The sequence below is a fragment of the Hypomesus transpacificus genome, chromosome 9 (assembly GCF_021917145.1).
Source record: "Hypomesus transpacificus isolate Combined female chromosome 9, fHypTra1, whole genome shotgun sequence".
Lineage (NCBI taxonomy): Eukaryota > Metazoa > Chordata > Actinopteri > Osmeriformes > Osmeridae > Hypomesus > Hypomesus transpacificus.
Window position 1 is genome coordinate 3515999 of NC_061068.1, and position 22728 is coordinate 3538726.

At 52.7% G+C, this 22728-nt stretch overlaps 1 protein-coding gene across 1 annotated transcript in view; it reads right to left on the bottom strand.

Annotated features, from left to right (window-relative positions):
- Positions 1–22728, bottom strand: part of dock3 (dedicator of cytokinesis 3) — a 68699-nt gene that overhangs the window by 3549 nt on the left and 42422 nt on the right. Inside the window, exons 20-52 of the mRNA XM_047025403.1 lie at positions 22499–22599; positions 22276–22357; positions 20482–20652; positions 19755–19850; positions 18752–18944; positions 18221–18348; positions 17796–17900; positions 16196–16294; positions 14650–14744; positions 14007–14082; positions 13132–13232; positions 11682–11740; positions 9453–9601; positions 8739–8824; positions 8394–8420; positions 8124–8219; positions 7763–7823; positions 7554–7647; positions 7085–7233; positions 6809–6895; positions 6572–6676; positions 5726–5867; positions 5393–5559; positions 5028–5114; positions 4612–4791; positions 4153–4236; positions 3855–3971; positions 2960–3069; positions 1653–1779; positions 1422–1503; positions 1058–1176; positions 668–755; positions 399–518 (exon numbers count right to left, since the gene is read on the bottom strand). Of these exons, the coding sequence (XP_046881359.1) occupies positions 399–518; positions 668–755; positions 1058–1176; positions 1422–1503; positions 1653–1779; positions 2960–3069; positions 3855–3971; positions 4153–4236; positions 4612–4791; positions 5028–5114; positions 5393–5559; positions 5726–5867; positions 6572–6676; positions 6809–6895; positions 7085–7233; positions 7554–7647; positions 7763–7823; positions 8124–8219; positions 8394–8420; positions 8739–8824; positions 9453–9601; positions 11682–11740; positions 13132–13232; positions 14007–14082; positions 14650–14744; positions 16196–16294; positions 17796–17900; positions 18221–18348; positions 18752–18944; positions 19755–19850; positions 20482–20652; positions 22276–22357; positions 22499–22599 (3583 nt within the window). The remainder of the gene's footprint in view (positions 1–398; positions 519–667; positions 756–1057; positions 1177–1421; positions 1504–1652; positions 1780–2959; positions 3070–3854; positions 3972–4152; positions 4237–4611; positions 4792–5027; positions 5115–5392; positions 5560–5725; positions 5868–6571; positions 6677–6808; positions 6896–7084; positions 7234–7553; positions 7648–7762; positions 7824–8123; positions 8220–8393; positions 8421–8738; positions 8825–9452; positions 9602–11681; positions 11741–13131; positions 13233–14006; positions 14083–14649; positions 14745–16195; positions 16295–17795; positions 17901–18220; positions 18349–18751; positions 18945–19754; positions 19851–20481; positions 20653–22275; positions 22358–22498; positions 22600–22728) is intronic.

The window sequence follows — 22728 nt, forward strand, 5'->3', positions numbered from 1 at the left end:
CAGGATTTGACAGCCCCATGGTCACAGCTGCAACACACTGTGGATTCACTGCAGCCGGGTTGAGGAGACGAACCAAAAGAACAACCATCAGAACTACACAGGCTGCAAACCCTCATCTCTCTTTGGAACGGAAGAAGACTTGGAGATCGTTTCGACTGGTTCAGCTGGTCTGGTTGGTAGGCCTGGTTACCTACCAACTGTCTACTGTGCTCCCAGGCCAGCCCACACACACACACACCCTGTTTGAGACACCATAGAAAGAGTCCCAGCAGGCCTGGGACCAGGATGTAGTCAGGTAGCAGGTCATCCCTATCAGCAGCAGACTGTGGGCTGGTCTCTGACACCCAGGGTGTGGTGTCCCAGCGCCACCACTAGAGGGGGCTGTCACGCTGGCTCACCAGGGGGCAGGCTGCGAGGGGGGACCGGGGGGGCCAGGACACTGCCCACGTGGGCCGACAGGAAGGGGAGGGCCTCCCTGGTGCCGCTGTCCAGACTCCAGCTGCTGGGCGTGGTCAGGACTGGAGTGAGGAGAGAGAGAGGGGGGGGGGGAGAGAGGGTGGGAGGGAGATGATTAGCACATGGGTACAGTTAGTCTCCACGATGTCTTCTGCTGTGAGACCAGCTAAAGGACGAAGGTGAAGATGATGAAGATGATGTGGAAGCTCACCTTTCTCTGCCACTGATAGATTGGGGTCGCTGCACGGCTTGCATGGACCAATCACCTGGTGGAACAACGCCCGCTGGAAATTGGTTGGCTGATGAAATATAGAAATATAATTAAAAGTGGAATGTGTGTGTGTATATGGCCCTAGCTGTCCATTGTCAGTGATGTTGAGTGTGTGTCTGTGTCTGTGTGTTTGTGTGTGTCTGTGTGTGTGTGTGAGTGTGTGTGTGTGTGTGTGTCTGTGTGTGTGTGTGTGTCTGTGTGTGTGAGTGTGTGTCTGTGTGTGTGTGTGTGTGTGAGTGTGTGTCTGTGTGTGTGTGTGAGTGTGTGTCTGTGTGTCTGTGTGTGTGAGTGTGTGTCTGTGTCTGTGTGTGTGTGTGTGTGTGTCTCCACCTGTCCGTTCTCGGTGATGTTGGGGTACATGGCGCTGCTGGGTCTGTCCCGGTGGGGAGGCAGCAGCATGAGCATCTCCCGGTTGTGGCGGAATTTATCAGGGAGAGACGGAGAGCCTACTGGAGGAGGAGCACAGGGGGACAGGGTGAGAACCCTGGAGAGAAGAAGGGAGAGGGGGGGAGGGAGAGGGGGAGGGGGAGAGAGAGGAGGGAGGGAGAGAGGAAGGGAAAGGGGGGGAGGGAGAGGGGGAGGGGGGAGAGAGAGAGGCGGAGAGAGAGAGAGACAGAAAGGGAGAGAGAGGAAAGGAAAACAGCGTCCGTGCGTGTATGTGAGTATGTGTGACAGCTCCTCCACCGGTCCTTACCTCTGATGCAGGAGGGGGCGGAGTTTATCATCTGTGACGGGGCCGAGTGGGTGGAGCTCAGGCTGGAGGAGGAGGGGCTGGGCTGGAGGAGGACGAGAAGCGACAGGTTAGGAGGTCAGCCCTCGATAAGGAGGCGGGGAAGGTGTCAGTGATAGTGTCAGGGACGGTGTCAGGGCTCTGGGCTCAGGGCTCTGGGCTCAGGGGTCAGGGGTCAGGGGTCAGGGGAGGTACCTGCATGCGGTAGAAGTCCTCGGGGTGCTCCAGCACCAGGCCGTCGGTCAGGATGAGCAGGTTCCCCGTTTCACTGGAAGAGTGGGACGACAGAGAGGAGGACGACTGACGCACTGAAGCCAGCAGGCTGATAGGAGGAGGGAGGGAGGGGGTGGGCCACACAAGGGAAGGGGGGAGGGTGGGGGGGGGGGGGGGGGGGAGGGGGGTGGTTGGGTGTGACAGAAGGGAGGGAGGAACACAACCAGAGAGTGAGGCAGGCCAGGGGAGGGGGGGGGGGGAGGGGGTGAAGGGAAGACGGTGAGCAGTGAAGATGGGGTGAGAGACAACACAAACACCATGATGAATGTTGAAGGGAGAGAAGAGAGAGAGAGGATGGAGGGAGAGTGAGAGAACAGATTTTGACAGAAAAAGTGAAGCGAGGTAAGTGAGGAAGAGAGGAATGGAGAGGAGTGACAAATGTGAGCAGTTTTAGGGTGTGTGTGGGTGGGGTGTGGTGGGGTGTGGTGGGGTGTGGTGTGGTGGGGTGTGGTGGGGTGTGGTGGGGTGTGGTGGGGTGTGGTGTGGTGTGGTGTGGCGGGGTGTGGTGGGGTGTGGTGTGGTGTGGTGGGGTGTGGTGGGGTGTGGTGGGGTGTGGTGTGGTGGGGTGTGGTGGGGTGTGGTGGGGTGTGGTGTGGTGGGGTGTGGTGGGGTGTGGTGTGGTGGGGTGTGGTGGGGGGTGGTGGGGGGTGGTGTGGTGGGGGGTGGTGGGGTGGGGTGTGGTGGGGTGTGGTGGGGTGTGGTGGGGTGGGGGGTGGTGGGGGGTGGTGTGGTGGGGTGGGGTGTGGTGGGGTGGGGGGTGGTGGGGGGTGGTGTGGTGGGGTGTGGTGTGGTGGGGGGTGGTGGGGTGTGGTGGGGTGTGGTGGGGTGGGGGGTGGTGGGGGGTGGTGTGGTGTGGTGTGGTGTGGTGGGGTGTGGTGGGGTGGGGTGTGGTGTGGTGGGGTGTGGTGGGGTGGGGGGTGAACTACAGCAAGGGAATCAACAACAACTTTAGCATGCATGTGTGTGTTGTGTGTGTGTGTGGTATGCATGTGTGTGTTGTGTGGTATGCATGTGTGTGTTGTGTGTGTGTGTGGTATGAATGTGTGTGTGTGTGGTATGAGTGATCATGTCAGAGCGTGTGTGTGTGGTATGCATGTGTGTGTGTGTGGTTTGCATGTGTATGTGTGTGGTATGCATGTGTGTGTGTGTGGTATGAGTGATCATGTCAGAGCGTGTGTGTGTGGTATGCATGTGTGTGTGTGTGGTATGCATGTGTGTGTGTGACCGACCTGTGCCTGTGCATGAGTTTCAAGCTCTCTGGGCTGAGGGGGCTGTGGGAGGCCAGGATGCCTCTGGGAGTGCTGCTGCCTGGGCCGGGCTTGTCCACACCTGGCAGACCCTGGACACCACACACACACACACACACACCACACACACACACACACACACACACACACACACACACACACACCACACACACACACACACACACACATCAACTCTTTCTCGACTCCACTCTCTCTTACTGCTCAACACTCTTTCTCCAGACAACAGGACTCTGAACACTCTGAATCTGAGTCTAGAAGAGTAATACTTTTTACTTTTTGGCTTATTCACATTTCAGAAAGATACTCTGTGCTGAATATATGAGAGAAAGGAAGAGTGAGTGAGAGAGAGAGATGGGGAGAGAGAGAGACAGATACAGAGAGAAAGAGAGAGTGTGAGAGAGAGACAGATACAGAGAGAGACAGATACAGAGAGAAAGAGAGAGTGAGAGAGAGAGAGAGAGAGAGACAGAGACAGAGACAGAGAGAAAGAGTGAGAGAGAGAGAGAGAGAGAGAGAGAGAGAGAGAGAGACAGATACAGAGAGAAAGAGAGAGTGAGAGAGAGAGAGAGAGAGAGAGACAGATACAGAGAGAAAGAGAGAGTGAGAGAGAGAGAGACAGAGAGAAAGAGAGAGTGAGAGAGGGGGAGAGAGAGAGAGACAGAGAGAAAGAGAGAGTGAGAGAGAGAGAGACAGAGAGAAAGAGAGAGTGAGAGAGGGGGAGAGAGAGAGAGACAGAGAGAAAGAGAGAGTGAGAGAGGGGGAGAGAGAGAGACAGAGAGAAAGAGAGAGTGAGAGAGGGGGAGAGAGAGAGAGACAGAGAGAAAGAGAGAGTGAGAGCTCTTCATCCAACACTCACGTGGAACAGGCTGCTCCTCATGACCTGGAACTGATCTATCAGCTTCTTGTGCAGGGGACGCATTTCTGGGTGCACCAGCTTCTCATGAACAGCCAGGCCCACTCCCAGGATATGAACCTACACACATGCACAGAGAGGATGGTGTTTGTGTGCGAGGAGAAAAAGTCTGGACACAAACCGCCTTGTGAGGTTTTGAAGCCGACACAGGTTTTAATCCTACTTGGTGTAAATGGATAACGTGTCCTTAAAGACAGGAGGACGTAAGTGCAGGTGTGGAGGAGAAGAGAAGGTGTCTGACCTGCTCCTGCATCAGGTCCTTCAGCTGGGTGATCTTCTCTGTATCCTCAGGATGACTGGAGATGTACTCCTTATCAAAGAACGCCTAGACAACCAGACAACCACAACACTGAGTAAGAGATTATACCTCACACACACCCTTCACCCTAACACACAGCCTCCCTTCATCCTCAAATACGGTCCAAATACACATCACAACAGGCTAGTAATCAATGGGTCGCTGGTTCGATTCCCGGCTGTGCCAAATTATGTCGTGTCCTAGGGCAAGTCACTTCACCCTACTTGCCTCAGGGGGAATGTCCCTGTACTTCCTGTAAGTCTCTCTGGATAAGAGCGTCTGCTAAATGACTACATGTTCACACACTTCCTAGGTCTGCTCTACTTGTCTGAGCTATTTTAACGACTCCGTAAAGCAGCGTCCAGCTCCAGTATCCCACAATCCCCCCCTCGCCCTCCTCACTTCCTGGTAGCGGGCGATGCCTCCGTTGACGGCGGCGTCGATGACCCCGTTCAGACACATGCTGAGCAGGTTGATGTTGCCATGGAGCTGCTTGTGCTGGTACTGGCTGATGAGCGTGCGCAGCTCGTGGTTCTTGTTCTCCACCACGTAGATGGCGTTCTCCAGGGGACTCACCTCCACCTGGGGACGGGGGAGGAGAGGGAACCACACGCACCTCAGCACCTGTCTCTGACGTGTGTTTGGTTTGCTGGAGGGAGCCCGAGACGGAATGAGCGATTCGCTTGACACATGATGAAACACGACAATATGTGACTTTGATGTCTTCTCTGTTGTAATTGTATAGAATGACTTCTTTATGATTCTGCCTGGTTAAATAAAGGTCAAAAAAAGTATCGGACACAGAAACGGATCCCCACCAGTTCTCTCTTCTCCACCTGGAACCAGCGGGAGATTCCGGGCAGGGGGTGGGTCAGGATGAGGGTGGTCCTCTCAATCCACAAGCTCTGTAAAGAGAAGGTCCACAGGTGACGCAACAGCCAACCCGCACACAGAACACTCACCTGCTGCCCACATCACCACGAGTCAGCAGCTTCACCGCATTAGGAAGTCTATGTTGATGATGCACTGGACAGAATGAGGGATGGTTGCATTGCGGGGGTCCTGCAATCATTAGCTATACGCCGATCCTAACTTTTGGGAACCCCAGATCCTGACTAGATGAGAAACGTTCAGCAGGACAGAAGAGCGTGAGGGGAGAGAATGTGCCAGAAGGTCGTCCGACCTTGAACTCGTTCTCCCTGTCCTTGGAGCCCTTGTGGAAGGGCCGGTCGTAACGGAAGCGGCGCACGTTGTTGACCCGGTAGAAGCTCTTGATCCGATCGGGGACGCGGTCCATCTGGAGAACGTTCACGCTCTCCGGTACCGGCGTCACCGCATATATCTGGAGGTCTGGAGGGGGGTCGTTAAGGAACACACACACATACATACACACACACACACACACCCCAATAACAAGACAATCTGTCCTCATACAAGCCACTCACACATAAGTGGACTAAACACACACATACACTCTAACACACACACACAAACTCTAACACTTTGGCGAGGATACACTGAGCATCGCACTGTAAGATGGCTTCATCCGGCTGGTTGGGATGCTGCATGGCAATGGCTTGTGGGAATTCTCCCAGCATCCTTTGCTGGAAGGCCTCCAGTCTCTCGTAATCGTGACCCCGGCAGACAAACTCCTTGTTCTGTCAGGAGAACCCCCCCCCCAGATGGAACCAGTTCAGACACAGAACATCTCCTCTAAGGCTCACTAACTCAACATCCGTAATCCGTAAACCACCAAAACAAACCTCGGAAACCGGAAAGAATCTGGACTAGTTTTCTGTTTTACAGTCCCAGTAGCATAAGAGCCTTCTCAGGGTGTGTCTGAGGTGTGTCTGAGGAGTGTCTGAGGCGTGTCTGAGGGTGTCTGAGGCGTGTGTGAGACGTGTCTGAGGCGTGTCTGAGGCGTGTCTGAGACGTGTCTGGGGAGTGTCTGAGGTGTGTGAGACGTTTCTGAGGCGTGTCTGAGACGTGTCTGAGACGTGTCTGAGGCGTGTCTGAGGCGTGTCTGAGGGGTGTCAGAGACGTGTCTGAGGCGTGTCTGAGGCGTGTCTGAGGGGTGTCAGAGGCGTGTCTGAGACGTGTCTGGGGAGTGTCTGAGGTGTCTGAGGCGTGTCTGAGGCGTGTCTGAGGGGTGTCTGAGGCGTGTCTGAGGGGTGTCAGAGGCGTGTCTGAGACGTGTCTGGGGAGTGTCTGAGGCGTGTCTGAGGCGTGTCTGAGGGGTGTCTGAGGGGTGTCAGAGGCGTGTCTGAGGCGTGTCTGAGGCGTGTCTGAGGCGTGTCTGAGGCGTGTCTGAGGCACGTCTGAGGCGTGTTTGGGGACAGACGCAGTAGGAGACGACACTCACCCTGAGGAAGAAGGGGAACTTGCGTCCGTAGAAGCCCACCCTGAAGAACTCCGGCTCCAGACGCTGCTGCTCCATGATATTGTCGTAGTACGCTGCCTCCATTTTCTACCCAACACCACACAGGAAGAGGAGGACAGTACAGTGGATTACAGCCGAGTAGACTACATAGATACTGTAGTGTATTATCATACTGAACGCTGGACAGGAGACTGGAGGGTGTTCTGGTCTACTGCTTACCCGGATCCAGCTCAGGCTCTGGTAGTCATACAGAGTCTCATACTGAAAGGCCAGCTCCCTACACAGGGGGATCCCATACTCCCAACACTGAGGACAACACACACACACACACACAGATGCACACGCACACAGAGATGCACACAAAACACACACATAAACCTCAGTTTAGTCATCCATGTCACATATGATGTATCTCGGTGTGACGAGTTGGTGCGTAGAAAGGAGACAGGGACTAACCTGTCCGTTAAGCTGCTCGTCACTCAACCTCAAGCTCACCTTGCCCTTGTTGAAGTAGTGGACGACCTTGCGGCACAGACCCTCCTTGCGGTGCCACTCGCTCTGGGCGGGGTAGTGGAGGAACTCCCTGAGTGGACGCTCCTCCCAGTGCAGCAGCTCCCAGAACAGCAGCAGGGTGAAGGCAGCCTCTGCACGCACACACACAAGCTGCTATTACGGGTGCAAATATGTGTGTGCGTATGTATGTATTTGTAAATTGTATAACTGCATGCTCTTATGGGTCTTCCCTTTTGGCACTTGTTTAGTTTTTTCACAGTGTATGCTTCATGTTTTGGCTGGTTGCAATGTTTGGGACTACCTCGTTGTTATGATCAGTGACCTATGCTCTTTTATAAAGCTCTCTCTTGGAAGTCACTTTGGATAAAAGTGTCTGCTAAATGCATAAATGTAAATGTGTATACGTGTGTGTGTACGTGTGTGTGTGTGTCTGTGTGTGTGTGTGTTGTACCTGTGTAGTTCTCCGCTTGCAGGTGCATGTCACACAGCTTGTGGATGTAGCGGATGTACATCTCCTCCTTGTTGATCTCTGACTTGTAGAAGTTCTACACAAGCACAAACAGGAGCAGCTCAAACACGTCAGCCCAGACAGGAGAGACACGCAGAGAGAGACACGCAGAGAGAGACAGCGAGCACAGAGGCGTCTGGTGTGGCTCTCACCAGGAGGTTGACGGTGCAGCCGACCTTCTTGTTCTCCGTCTCGTCTCCTTTCATGCAGTCCCTGTGTGAGGCAGACAAGACAGGCACAGGTTAGACTTCTTTATTTAACTGACTAAACATCTTCATTTTAGAGAAGCTGGGAGCAGATTAAGAATGGTTTAGTTATTGTAAATGGACTGCAGTTGGCCTTGTATACAGGGGTCATACATCCTTAAGCCTCCTGTTCTCTAACTTTCAAAAGGTCAACTAAGTTCACTGATAGGTTCATTAGATTGACAGATGTAAGGTACTGAGACTGCAGGTGACATAGAGGTGACGTAGCCAGTCTCTGCTTGTACCAGACTTGTAGTCCTTTACCTACCTGTAGTCCAGAAGTCGCTCCATCAGTCTGGTAACCGAGGTAACGAAGGAAATGCCTGTCTCTCTCCACGTCTCCTGTTCAATCTTCTCCAGCAGGCTGGGAGGTACACACACACACACACAACCTTAAACTCGTGATCTCTTCCCACATTATCTCAACCATATAAATGCAAATGTCCCGGCAAAAGTACAACCGTTTAATCTGAGGCTGTCCAAAGTTAGTAGCGCTTGCCAGAGAAAGAGAGAGACAGAAAGCAGAACGTTATCTTACCTGGGGTAGGGCCCAAAGAGCTGGGTGCTAATCCCGCAGCAGAAAGCAGAGACAACAGTCCCAGTTATAACAGGAGTTAGGAGGACACAGACAAACTCAAGCCGCATAGCTCAACTGATGTAGAGGGAAACGTAGGAATAGGAGCAGGTATGTGTGAGAGAGAATGTGTCTGTGTGTGAGAGTGAGAAAGTGTGTATGTTTGTGTGTGAGTGTGTGTGTTAAGGAGGACATGTGTGTGTGTTTTAGTGTGTGTGTCAGCAAGAACATGGGTGTGTGTGTGTGTTAAGGAGGACGTGTGTGTGTGTGTTAGTGTATTAGCATCAGCTGTCCTTGTCCTTCACTTACAGCAGGCTGAAGAGCTCTCGGTAGTTCTCATCTCCTTTCCCCTCAGAAACCAGGCTGTCCAACTTGTCTATCAGCTCTGCCTCCACCTGGTGCACACGCACACACACACACACACGCACATGCACACGCACACAAAAGGGTCTCTTTTAGAGAACAGGTTTCAAGTCAACTATGATTGACCGACCAACCACCTGAATACAAAACTAACTGCCACAAATGATGTGTCGTTTTCAGAATGCAAGCAGACAGCATTCAGACAGGTTACACCCCAGTCTAAGATGAAAGGCTTGGAGAGTAATTCACAGTCACCAGCTGACCCCTTGACCTGTGTTCAGCCTCTTTTCTTCATGACACACTTCTTCCAGCCTGGCAGTACTGCTGTAGACAGAGCTTACACCCTTTTAATCTCTGACCCACTAGTTCTTAACCCCTGAACCCCGACCTGTCTGAAGTTGCTATCACAGTCACGTACAACCACATTACATTACATTTTACATTTAGTCATTTGGCAGTTGCTCTTATCCAGAGCGACTTACAGTAAGTACAGGGACATTCCCCCCGAGGCAAGTAGGGTGAAGTGCCTTGCCCAAGGACACAACGTCATTTGGCACGGCGGGGAATCGATCCGGTAACCTTCTGGTTACTAGCCCGACTCCCTCACCGCTCAGCCATCTGACTCCCACATGACAGCATCCCTGAACCTCGACCCCCGACCTGTTTGAAGTTGCCGTTCTTCCTCTGCTCCCAGTCCATCATGTCGTGGAAGATGGGGATCATGATGTTCCTGACCTCCCCCTGGGGCACCAGGGTCACCCCCAGGAACGGGCCAATCATGCCTGGGATGAAGTGGATCTTGTTCTCACCTGCAACCAATCGCAAAGCCCCGTTTCAGACCACACGTGTGGACTTCATTGCTTATATAGTGTATGTCTCCTGTATATTTACTTGGTGAAACACAAAAGTGTAAAGGCTGTTTATTTGTCACAGGATTTCTCTCTGTTTTGTAAGAATTCTTGCAGCCTATTGATGGCAGTAGTGCTGCAATATTGAGACACACACATACAGTACATGCATATATATATATACAGTGCCCTCCAAAAGTATTGGAACAGTGAGGCGAATTCCTTTATTTTTGCTGTAGACTGAAAACATTTGGGCTTGACATCAAATAATGAACGTGAGACCAGAGATCAACGTTTCAGCTTTTATTTCCAGGTATTTACATCAGGATCTGATGCACAACTAAGAAAATATCACATTTTGTTTGAATCCACCCATTTGTCATGTGATCAAAAGTATTGGAACAGATATACTTAAAACATATTTAAGTGAATAAGACTTAATATTTAGTTGCAAATCCTTTGCTTTCAATAACTGCAGCAAGTCTGTGACCCATTGACGTCACCAAACTTTTGCATTCTTCCTTTTTGATGCTTTCCCAGGCTTTCACTGCAACCTCTTTCAGTTGTTGTTTGTTTTGTGGGGTTCCTCCCTTCAGTCTCCTCTTAAGCAGGTAAAATGCATGCTCTATAGGGTTTAAGTCTGGAGATTGACTTGGCCAGTCTAATACCTTCCATTTCTTGCCCCTGATGAACTCCTTTGTTGTTTTGGCAGTGTGTTTTGGGTCGTTATCTTGCTGCATGATGAAGGCTCTGCCAATCAGTTTGGTTGCATCTTTCCTTAAATTGGCAGACAAAATGTTTCTGTAGACTTCCGAGTTCATTTTGCTGCTGCCATCATGTGTTACATCCTCAATGAAGATTAATGAGCCCGTCCCAGAAGAAGCCATGCAAGCCCAAGCCATGACATTACCTCCACCGTGTTTCACAGATGAGCTTGTGTGTTTGGGATCATGAGCAGTTCCTTTCTTTCTCCAAACTTTAGCCTTTCCATCACTTTGGTAAAAGTTAATCTTTGTCTCATCAGTCCATAAAACTTTGTCCCAGAATTTTTGAGGTTCATCTCTGTACTTTTTGGCAAATTCCAGCCTGGCCTTCCTATTCTTCTTGCTAATGAGTGGTTTGCATCTTCTGGTGTAGCCCTTGTACTTTTGTTCATGAAGTCTTCTGCGAACAGTAGATAGTGATACCTTCACTCCTGCCATCTGGAGGTTGTTGCTGATCTCACTAACAGTTGTTTTAGGTCTTTCTTTACAGCTCTCACAATGTTTCTGTCATCAACTGCTGATGTTTTCCTTGGTCTACCTGTTCGACGTCTGTTACTTAGTACACCAGTAGTTTTCTTCTTCTTCAGGACATTCCAAATGGTTGTAATGGCTATGGCCAATGTTTCTGCAATGGCTCTGATTGATTTTCCATCTTCTCTAAGACTCACAATTGCTTGTTTTTCACCCAAAGACAGCGCTCTGGTTTTCATGTTGTTTTCACCTCTGAATACAGTCTGCATAGACAAAACCTATCTTACCCAATCTGAACCTGAGTGTAGACATTCAGTGGTATTTATTGATTGAATAATGTATGTAATAGGACACACCTGGGCAACAAAACACACCTGTCAGTCACATGTTCCAATACTTTTGCTCACGTGACAAATGGGTGGGTTCGAACAAAAAGGTGATATTTTCTAATTTGTGCATCAGATCCTGATGTAAATACCTGGAAATAAAAGCTGAAACGTTGATCTCTGGTTTCACATTCATCGTTTGATGTCAAGCCCAAATGTTTTCAGTCTACAGCAAAAATAAAGGAATTGGCCTCACTGTTCCAATACTTTTGGAGGGCACTGTATATATATATATATGTTTTTTTTCTTAGGCTAGCGCTGGCTACATTAAATCATAAAAAGGACAGAAAGGCCTTAGGCATTTTATAATCTTAATTTCTTCATGGTTTTAAGGTCACAGCAGCAGTTCTTTTTTTCTTTTTTTTTCCTTCAACAGTCAAGAGTCAGTGTGTGGGGCATGTAGGGAGTTGTAGTTCTCACCAAGATTCTGCCACATGCTAAACAGCTCGTAGGCCATCATCACTCTCATGTCACCGTACCTGCAGGTGACAAGAACACATGCATTAATGATGGAACACACACACACTTTGCCTGGAGGGCGATGAAGGGGATTACAAAGTCTTGTTAGTCTTGAGGACTAAATCACAATGTGTGGCACCTCAAGTCACGTTCCAGCAAGCCAAAATACAAACAAACATCTAAATAAATACCCCTTCTCGTTCCAGGTGCTTTGTCTAGCTCAGAACCAGTGGATTGTAATGGCTTGCCTTTTTCTTTTCTTCATTATCGCGAGATGTTCAATGTCTTCATCATTTTGGGGGGACTGGTCGCTCAGTAGTTGTTTGGGTTTCTATAGGGCTTTATCTGGAACCTTACGGACATGAAGAGTGTTCTTCAGTGTCTGGTCTACTATGAATGCAGCACACTATCGTCTTTCTATTTTTGTTTGCGTGTATACCTCTGGGTACGGAGCGTATATACAGTTTGTGAACCCTTTTGTGTACATGAAGGCATTGATTTCACATGACATACTCGGCGCGGTCGGTTCACAACACTGCAGTCCACAGCCAGATAGCGGCCTTGAAGCATGCAGATTCCAGGAAGATAAACAAGGAAGAGGGAGCTAGGGGAGGGAGATGTGTGCGTGCTCCCTTGAAAAATAAATAATCCCTGCGGCTACGTTACTGAAGGTAATCTGAGATTTGTGCGTGTGAGGATTATTGCCTGGATTGGCCCCAGCAGGAGGGGTGTGTGAGTAAGACCCCCCTGCCAGCCCAGGACACACACACACACACCAGAAGACTCACACGTGCATGCACACGTCCAAAAAAATCAGACACACACACACACCTAAAGGCTCATACACGCGTAAGCACACCAAAAGACACTCACACACACACACACTCATCCAGCTAATGTGTTCTGAGGGGTTTTAAACATGTACAGGCGTGGCACACGAGACAGAGTGAGCCCTTCAACACGCAGCATGATCCACTCATCTGAACCAGATCTCACTCCTGGAGATACAGGAACCACACAGTAGACCTGCTAGGGCCAGACACATGTTCCTCAGACATGTTCCACAGATACATGTTCCACATGTTCCTCATATTCTTCAGACACATGTTCCACATGTTCCTCAGACACGTTCCACAGATACATGTTCCACATGTTCCTCATATTCTTCAGACACGTGTTCCACATCTTCCTCAGACACGTTCCACACGTTCCTCAGATACATGGTGTGTGTTGGTGTGTGTATGCCGTCTTGGTGGCAGATAGAACTGTGCCAGCAGTCGCCCAGGTTGGATCATTCATCTGCTGCTGTACACAGCCTTGGAGGAACCTGCTATGATGGAGCAAAGCATGCAGTATGTGTATGTGTGTGTGTGTGTGTTTATGTGTGTGTGTGTGTGTGTGTGTGTCTTACTTGTCCAACACCTTCTTGTTCTTGGCAGCAGTGAGAGTCTCTAGCTGCAGACTGGGCTGGTTGATGTACAGAACCGCTAGACTGAAGTACGAGTTCCATACCTGGACACACACACACTTGATGTCACATATACTGTTCATGCCCACCAGTTAACGAGCAATAAATAATAATAGATTGCGGTAGATCCCTCCTCCCAGTAGATCAATCTTTCCGTTCTCCTCCCTCCCTCCACCTCTCCTCCACCCTCCTCCCTCCACCTCTCCGACAACCTTGTTTCATTATTCATGTCATTTATCCTTCATAGGGCAATCTTTCTGGCAAGCACAGCCATCTGTCTGACAGCCTGTGGAGTGTGTGTGCGATATTATGTGTGTGTGTGTGTGTGTTTGTTTTGTTCGCGTGAATGTGTGTGTGCAAGGTGTGTGCTTAAGGGAGAGACAGAGAGAGAGGGAGGGAGACAGACAGAGGGAGGCAGAGAGAAAAGAGAGAGACAGAAAGAGATAGATATGCAGAGACAGAGAGAAAGAGAGAGGCAGAAATAGAGAGAGGCAGAGAGGCAGAGAGACACAGAGAGAGAGAGGGAGAGGCAGAGAGAGAGAGAGGGAGAGAGAGAGAGGCAGAGAGAGACAGAGAGAGAGAGAGAGAGGGGCAAAGAGAGAGACGGGGAGAGAGAGGCAGAGAGAGACAGAGGGGGAGAGAGAGAGGGGGAGGCCTCATTAGGGCTGGATTAGAGAGTGCTGGCTGGCGAGCTGCAGGGTTCTGTACTGCCTCGGCTGATAGGTGGAGAGAAGCTGCAGGGCGGGGCTTGTGCCTGCAGAGAGAGCTGTGCCCGCCCGCACGCCAGCCGTGTGTCACCCTCCGTCAAAGTCACGCACCTTGAAGTCAAAGTCGGCCTCCGTGAAGTTCTTATGCAGGGCAGGGGAGAGATACTGTGCCGTCGTCACGATAATGCTACACACACACACGCAGAACACACACGCAGAACACACACAGACAGCACACACAGACGCAGGAACAACGTATGTTAGCAAAGATAAATGTTGAAGCTTTTGAGTGGTTTTGGCATGACTTGAATAGATTTTGTGTTCTTCGGTCTGTCATACTGTCATACTGTCATATTGCTTTTTTTGTAGGAACAGAGAGGGTTAGAGGATGGGAGGCAACGGAAACAAGAGTAGAAAGGAATAGAGCACAGCAGAACAGAACATCACAGAATGTTATAGAACACAATAGAATAGAATGGACAAGACTACAATAGAACAAAACAGAATAGAACAGGACAGAACAGGACAGAACGGAACACAGCAGAACAGGACAGAACAGGACAGAGCGGAACACAGCAGAACAGGACAGAACAGGACAGAACGGAACACAGCAGAACAGAACAGGACAGAACAAGCGAGAACAGGACAGAATGAAACACAGCAGAACAGGACAGAACAGGACAGAATAGGACAGAATGGTACACAGCAGAACAGAACAGGACAGAACAAAACAAAACAGGAGTGGTGGACATACTTGCTGGTGAGCAGCCTCATCACGTTCCAGTCTCGGGGGAAGATGCTGATCTTCATCAGGTTTCTGAACACACACAGGATCTTCAGCAGGAACTCCTGTGGAGAGACGAGGAGGGGCGTGAGGACGTCAGGAGAGACGAGGAGGGGCGTGAGGACGTCAGGAGAGAGGAGGAGGGGCGTGAGGACGTCAGGAGAGAGGAGGAGGGGCGTGAGGACGTCAGGAGAGACGAGGAGGGGCGTGAGGACGTCAGGAGAGACGAGGAGGGGCGTGAGGACGTCAGGAGAGAGGAGGGGCGTAAGGACGTCAGGAGAGAGGAGGGGCGTGAGGACGTCAGGAGGGACGAGGATGGGCGTGAGGACGTCAGGAGAGACGAGGAGGGGCGTGAGGACGTCAGGAGAGAGGAGGAGGGCCGTGAGGACGTCAGGAGAGACGAGGAGGGGCGTGAGGACGTCAGGAGAGAGGAGGGGCGTGAGGACGTCAGGAGAGACGAGGAGGGGCGTGAGGACGTCAGGAGAGACGAGGGGCGTGAGGACGTCAGGAGAGACGAGGGGCGTGAGGACGTCAGGAGAGACGAGGAGGGGCGTGAGGACGTCAGGAGAGACGAGGGGCGTGAGGACGTCAGGAGAGACGAGGAGGGGCGTGAGGACGTCAGGAGAGAGGAGGGGCCTGAGGACGTCAGGAGAGACGTGGAGGGGCGTGAGGACGTCAGGAGAGACGTGGAGGGGCGTGAGGACGTCAGGAGAGACGTGGAGGGCCGTGAGGACGTCACGAGAGACGAGGAGGGGCGTGAGGACGTCAGGAGAGACGAGGAGGGGCGTGAGGACGTCAGGAGAGACGAGGAGGGGCGTGAGGACGTCAGGAGAGAGGAGGGGCGTGAGGACATGAGGAGAGACGAGGAGGGGTGTGAGGACGTCAGGAGAGACGAGGAGGGGCGTGAGGACGTCAGGAGAGAGGAGGAGGGGCGTGAGGACGTCAGGAGAGAGGAGGAGGGGCGTGAGGACGTCAGGAGAGACGAGGAGGGGTGTGAGGACGTCAGGAGAGACGAGGAGGGGCGTGAGGACGTCAGGAGAGAGGAGGAGGGGCATGAAGATGTCAGGAGGAGGGGCGTGAGGACGTCAGGAGAGAGGAGGAGGGCCGTGAGGACGTCAGGAGAGAGGAGGGGCGTGAGGACGTCAGGAGAGACGAGGAGGGGCGTAAGGACGTCAGGAGAGACGAGGAGGGGCGCAGAGCGCGGGTGCAGGAGAGGGGAGGGGGGGGGGGGTGGCGGCTCAGACTTGGCATGCCCTGGGTGTTAAAACAAACAGCCCTGGGTTTGATAACCCTATGTAGAGTGGGAGAGGGCGTAGAAGGGTTGGTTCCCAGCAGGTGTGTGTGTGCTTTCATGCGTGTGTGTGTTTGTGTGCATGAGTGTGTGTGTGAGTTCGTGAGAGTGTGTGTTAGTGAGTTTATGGGTGGGCAAGTGTGAATGTGTGCATGTGTGCGCGCGTCAAGAGCGTGTGTGGCTTAGTGTGTGTGAGTGTGTGTGTGTGTGTGTGAGCCGGTTAACCTTGAGCTCCTCTTTGCTCTGGAAGTTGTCCAGCAGGTGCTGGAAGTGGACGTCTGTCATCTGGCGAAGCAGAGACAGGAGGCAGGACACATACTCTCCCTGCCAAAGAGAACCCGGGGTACAGTTAGCCAATCACAAGGCCCCAGGAACCACCCCACCACCAATCAAAACACGTACAGATGAGGAAAACAAAGATGGAGGAAGAGATGGTTTGAGAGGCTTGATATCAGGAGATGCATGCAACACTAGTATAAATAGCTTCATGTATATTCACGTGTAATACGCCTTCACTGCATCGCTCAGAGGCACAGAAATTGTTAGTACACTGTACATACTTTATCAATACACTGGTTTAGAGATTTTATTCAACTAGGCTGCCTCCTCACAAATGGCTCACATGGAACTCAAGTTTAAAACAATCCCTGCGCGTCAACAAAGATCTTACACATAGAGAACTTACTGTGTCCTAATGATTTACCAAGAGACACAGTAGACAGCTAGACAGGAAGAGAAGCCATGACTGAGAGAACATGCCAGAAGGAGGACGGTGGGGGGAGGGGTGTGGAGGGGAGGGGTTCAGAGGGGTGCGGAGGGGTGCGGAGGGGTGTGGAGGGGAGGGGTGCAGAGGGGTGCGGAGGGGTGCGGAGGGGTGTGGAGGGGAAGGGTGCGGAGGGGTGCAGAGGGGTGAGGAGGGGTGTGGAGGGGAAGGTGTGGAGGGGAGGGGTGCAGAGGGGAGGGGTGCGGAGGGGTGCAGAGGGGTGAGGAGGGGAAGGTGTGGAGGGGAGGGGTGCGGAGGGGTGTGGAGGGGAAGGTGTGGAGGGGAGGGGTGCGGAGGGGTGTGGAGGGGAAGGTGTGGAGGGGAGGGGTGCGGAGGGGTGTGGAGGGGAAGGTGTGGAGGGGAGGGGTGTGGAGGGGTGTGGAGGGGAAGGTGTGGAGGGGAGGGGTGCGGAGGGGTGCAGAGGGGTGAGGAGGGGAAGGTGTGGAGGGGAGGGGTGCGGAGGGGTGTGGAGGGGTGAGGAGGGGAAGGTGTGGAGGGGAGGGGTGCGGAGGGGTGTGGAGGGGAAGGTGTGGAGGGGAGGGGTGCGGAGGGGTGTGGAGGGGTGAGGAGGGGAAGGTGTGGAGGGGAGGGGTGCGGAGGGGTGTGGAGGGGAAGGTGTGGAGGGGAGGGGTGCGGAGGGCTGTGGAGGAGTGAGGAGGGGAAGGTGTGGAGGGGAGGGGTGCGGAGGGGTGTGGAGGGGAAGGTGTGGAGGGGAGGGGTGCGGAGGGGTGTGGAGGGGAAGGTGTGGAGGGGAGGGGTGTGGAGGGGTGTGGAGGGGAAGGTGTGGAGGGGAGGGGTGCGGAGGGGAGGGGTGTAGAGGGGTGCGGAGGGGTACGGAAGGGAAGGGTGCACAGGCGAGGGGTGCGGAGGGGAGGGGTGTGGAGGGGTGCGGAGGGGTGCAGAGGGGTGTGGAGGGGAGGGGTGCGGAGGGGTGGGGGGGGGGGTGTGATGAGGTGGGGGCGATGCATGAAGGGGTGGAGGTGAAAAGGAAGAAGAAGAATCAGATTGTTAGTTACTAACAGTGATCTCAGCCGTGCACTGAGGGCAGCGCTGGCCCCTTACCGCCTCCTGAGACTGGGCCTTGCTCATGATGGCCAGCAGGGTCTGCAGCAGCACATCCAGCAGGCTCTCCACCATCATCTCCACCTCCTCCACCACCGACGAGTCCTGGGGGAGAGAGGGAGGGAGGGAGGGAGGGAGGGAGGGAGGGAGGGAGGGAGGGAGGGAGGGAGGGAGGGAGGGAGGGAGGGAGGGAGGGAGGGAGGGAGGGAGGGAGGGAGGGAGGGAGGGAGGGGGGGAGGGAGGGGAGGGAGGGAGGGAGGGACAGGCAGGTATTAACAATGCAGTGGTAGTAAAGCTCAGTTTACTACAGAGCCAGTGGGATCACCAGAGACATTCCAACAAGGGTTTTTGATTCATTAAATCCAGATGACTCAAAGGTTTCAAGAAGGAAACAGAGTTTGTGTGTGCGTGTGTGTGCGTGTTACCAGGGAGCCAGTCTTGATTATGGAGAAGATGCTGCTGAGGATGCCAGAGCAGATCAGAAGCTCCTTCTGCTGTCGGAGGTGCAGGTGGATGTGATGGAGCACCACAGGGAGCAGGATCCTCCGGGACTCTGACACACACACAGACACAGACACATCCGCACACACACACACAGACACAGACACACACAGACACGCACACACACACACACACACACAGACACACGCACAGACACAGACACATCCGCACACACACACACACACAGACAGACACACACACACACAGACACGCACACACACACACACATTCACAAGAACAAACGCACACATACAAGAGTGCACACACCCAAACACACATATGCAATAAGACATGCAGACACATAAGTAAACAGACACACACATGAATGCACGCAGACACATGTACACTGGCTGAATGGAGCTATATCCCCACCATACAGGACTTCCTAAAAGGGTTTTGGTGTACGTGTGTGCTTTATGTCTGAGTGTGTGTGTGTGTGAGTGTCTGAGACCTACCGGGGAAGGAGAACAGCCTGCTATCGACAGTGCGTGCGATGGACTGCAGCTTCACCACGTCCATGGACTGGCCGATGTGCACCGTACTGGGCATGCTCCCCAGCGTGCCGCGCACAAACTCCGCCACCTCCTGGACGGTGAACATCTGCAGCAGCTCGTCAAAGATGGCGGGGAAGGAGTTGAGCAGGGCGGCCTGGAGTTCCACAGGAGGGGGGGAGGACGTTAGGAGAGACTCCACACAACCCCAGGACCCACTGTGTAGGTGTGTGTACAGCAGAGAGTGATAGAGAGACAGAGGAGACAAAGAGAAAGAGAGAGAGAGGGAGAGAGGGTAGACAAAGAGAAAGAGAGAGAGAGAGAGGGTAGACAAAGAGAAAGAGAGAGAGAGGGTAGACAAAGAGAAAGAGAGAGAGAGGGTAGACATAGAGAAAGAGAGAGGAAAGGATGAGAGAGTGATAGACAACAAAGAAAATAGAGAGAGAAAGAGAAGACAGAAACACAGAGAGAGAGTAACTGTGTGTTTGTGTGTGTGTGTTTGTGTGTGTGTCTCCAATCATAGCACCACACTGGGTGGAGGCTGACAAACAGAGGGAGGCTCAGGGTGAGACAGGAGAGTGCAGGGAGAGAGTTTGTGTTTTAGTCAACTCCAGATCAACACACAGCACACGAGGCAAACAACGATCCATTAGTAGCCCGTGACTGGAGGAGACGCTGTGATTGGTGGAAAGGCTGAACGGGGCATCGGCTGATTGGTTGCTTGGTTGATTGAGGGGGGGGGGGGGGGGCGTGGGTGGGCTGGGATGTTGCTAGACGGACCACTGTGACGGGGTCAGTAGGGAAGGGGGGAGGGGTCTGGGTGAGGTGGAGGTGTGGTTGGTGGGGGTACGGTGGTAGTTGAAGACAGGTGGGGGTGGAGGAGGTGGGGGTGGAGGAGGTGGGGGTGGAGGAGGTGGGGGTGGAGGAGGTGGCGGCTGGCTTGGGGGGGGGGGTCACAGCTACTTACGGAGAGAGGAGAGGGCCGTGGAGCACTGGTGCTCCAGGCCTGGGTACAGCTGACGGGGCCACTAGGCTGTCCTGGAGCTGGGCTAGGCTGGGGGGCCTGGGGGACGGGGGGCAGGAGGAGGGAGGCCACAGACCAGATAGGGGGATGGCAGAAGCCAGAGCAGGGGCGGTCAAGTACAAAAATAAAAAAAGATAGAAGCAGATTAAAGCGAAACGATCTGAACTAAAGAGAAGCTAAGAAGGTCCTCCTACAGAGAAGAAGAGAAGGTGGAGGATGATACTACTGAGAGAGAAGAAGAAAAGATGGTGGATGAGAGAGAAGGTGAATATACAGCTAGTCCAGCTTCGCACATCTTGGCAAGTGAAGTCTTTGTGTGTGTGTGTGTGTGTGTGTGTGTGTGTGTGTGTGTGTGTGTGTGTGTGTGTGTGTGTGTGTGTGTGTGTGTGTGTGTGTGTGTGTGGAGAAACCTTCAGGTGACATGTTGTTGGAAAAATTGAAGACCTGTGCGCGTGTGTACGTGCGTGTTTGAGTGTGTGTGCCTTTTGACCCCTGTAAGCTTGACCACATGATTCACCCAACTCAGACAAAGCCAGACATCTTTTATGGCCTCTCCCTACATACAAGGAATGCTAAACACAGAATCATTCTTATACAGGATAAATGTGTTACATCTTTAATTTTTCCAACACGTGTCCACTGCAGTGTTGCAGCCTGGAGAGAAGCTCACCTGGGTGAAGATGAGGGTCTCGGAGCTGCGGCTGTCCAGGCTGAGGAGGAAGCGGATGGACTGGAACAGATCCTGGATGCTGGCCCTGAACTGCTCTTCCTCCATGCCGCAGGTGGCCCGCGAGTACAAGACCCTGGACTGAATGATGAACTTGAACAGATACTCCAGAGCCTGCGTTGTGTGTGAGGGGAGTGGGGGGGGGGATGTGTGTGTGTGTGTGTAAAGGGGGGATATGTGTGTGTGTGAGGAATGGGGGTAGGTGTGTGTGAGGGGGAAAGAGAAGGGGTGCAGAAACCCATGGGACTTGAATACACATCAGAAACACATCCATATTTAAGTATGTCGACACAACACAACACATCAAAACAAGCTGTTGTGTCCCAAGGACTCAATTGTGTCCTTTTTGCACTCAGGAAGACAAACCCTAGGTTTAGTAAAAGCAAGCCTTTTGAGCCCCTTTCATAACGTGCTTAAACCACTCCAGGACTTCTGAACCCAGAGAAACTAGTGAGGAGTGCTGAATAGGGGAACGATAATGAGAGCAGGGGCGGACGGAAGATGGAGAAGAGGAGGACAGGAGGAAGAGAATGTGAGAAGATGGCAAAGATTGGAGAGAGTGAGGAGAGGAAGCAGGTGAGAAGAGGAGGAGGAGAAGGGGAGGATGGGTGGAGGTGGAGGAGGATGGGTGGAGGAGGAGGAGGAGGATGGGTGGAGGTGGAGGAGGAGAGGATGGGTGGAGGAGGAGAGCATGGGTGGAGGAAGAGAGGATGGGTGGAGGAGGAGAGGATGGGTGAAGGAGGAGGAGGATGGGTGGAGGTGGAGGAGGATGGGTGGAGGAGGAGGAGGAGGATGGGTGGAGGAGGAGAGGATGGGTGGAGGTGGTGGAGGAGGAGAGGATGGGTGGAGGAGGAGAGGATGGGTGGAGGAGGAGGAGGAGAGGATGGGTGGAGGTGGAGAAGGATGGGTGGAGGTGGTGGAGGATGGGTGGAGGAGGAGAGGATGGGTGGAGGAGGAGGAGGAGAGGATGAGTGGAGGTGGAGAAGGATGGGTGGAGGAGGAGGAGGATGGGTGGAGGTGGAGAGGATGGGTGGAGGAGGAGTGGATTGGTGGAGGTGGAGGAGGAGAGGATGGGCAGAGGAGGAGAGGATGGGTGGAGGAGGAGGGAGAGCAAACTGGAAGGACATGGATTCAGAATAACTCTCCACACTGGAGACAGGCTGGCTGCAGACAGCCATCTTCAAAACACAGGAAAGAACTATGAATTATTCACAAAGGCCACGATTACATGGACCTGCGCACAGGCTTCATCACTCTCTCAGTCTGCTAACAGAGTCTGTTTTTATGCGTGTGCAGCACATACAGAGTGCCAGAATAACAGTCGGTCTGTAAAGGGGCAGCAAACATTTGAACCCTTTTGCACTTTCAGCTGTGCTGGACTGAGCCAGCATGGCACTGTGGAACCACAGGTGCCAAGAGACACACAGGAACTCCAAATATTTACCAATTCAAACACTATCTGATCCAGGTCTAGTATTAGAATAATCAGGAAAATACAGACACGCCTTTCCTGCAGAGCTACAGACTGAAATAGCAACACTGCGCGAGGACAGGCTCTGGTTAGGCTCGGATGCTCGTGAGTGATTCAGCACTGTCATCATCTCTAAGAGGGGCTATTTCACCACTTTCATGTATTATTGACACGCTCGCCTTGGCAATAATAGAAGTATTCTGTCGTCGTGCCAATAAAGCGTTGAAAGAGGGCTGGGATGGAGAGAGTGTAAGGCATGACCTTACCCTCATGGCCTCCTGGATGTGATCCTGTCGAACCACCTCTGCAGAGCGCTCCATGTACCACTTCAGACAGCGAATCAGCTCCCTGTTCACACACACACACACACACACACATTTACATGCACACCACACACACACAGAGATGTGTCAGAGAGTGCTGGGGGGTGATTGAGGCCCTGGAGAGAGAAGCCGGAGGTGAAAGCAGCTGCAGGCAGCAGGAACTCACTTGTAGGCCAGCGCTCCAGCGAAGTGCTTCTGGATGTAGGTGTCCATGACGGGCCGGAAGTGATAATACTTACTGTCCCTCAGCAGGTTAATGATGAACACCTGAGAGAGAGAGAGAGAGAGAGAGAGAGAGAGAGAGAGAGAGAGAGAGAGAGAGAGAGAGAGAGAGAGAGAGAGAGAGAGAAGATTGGGGAGGGATAAACAGAGAGAACAGGAAAGAGAGTGAGAGAC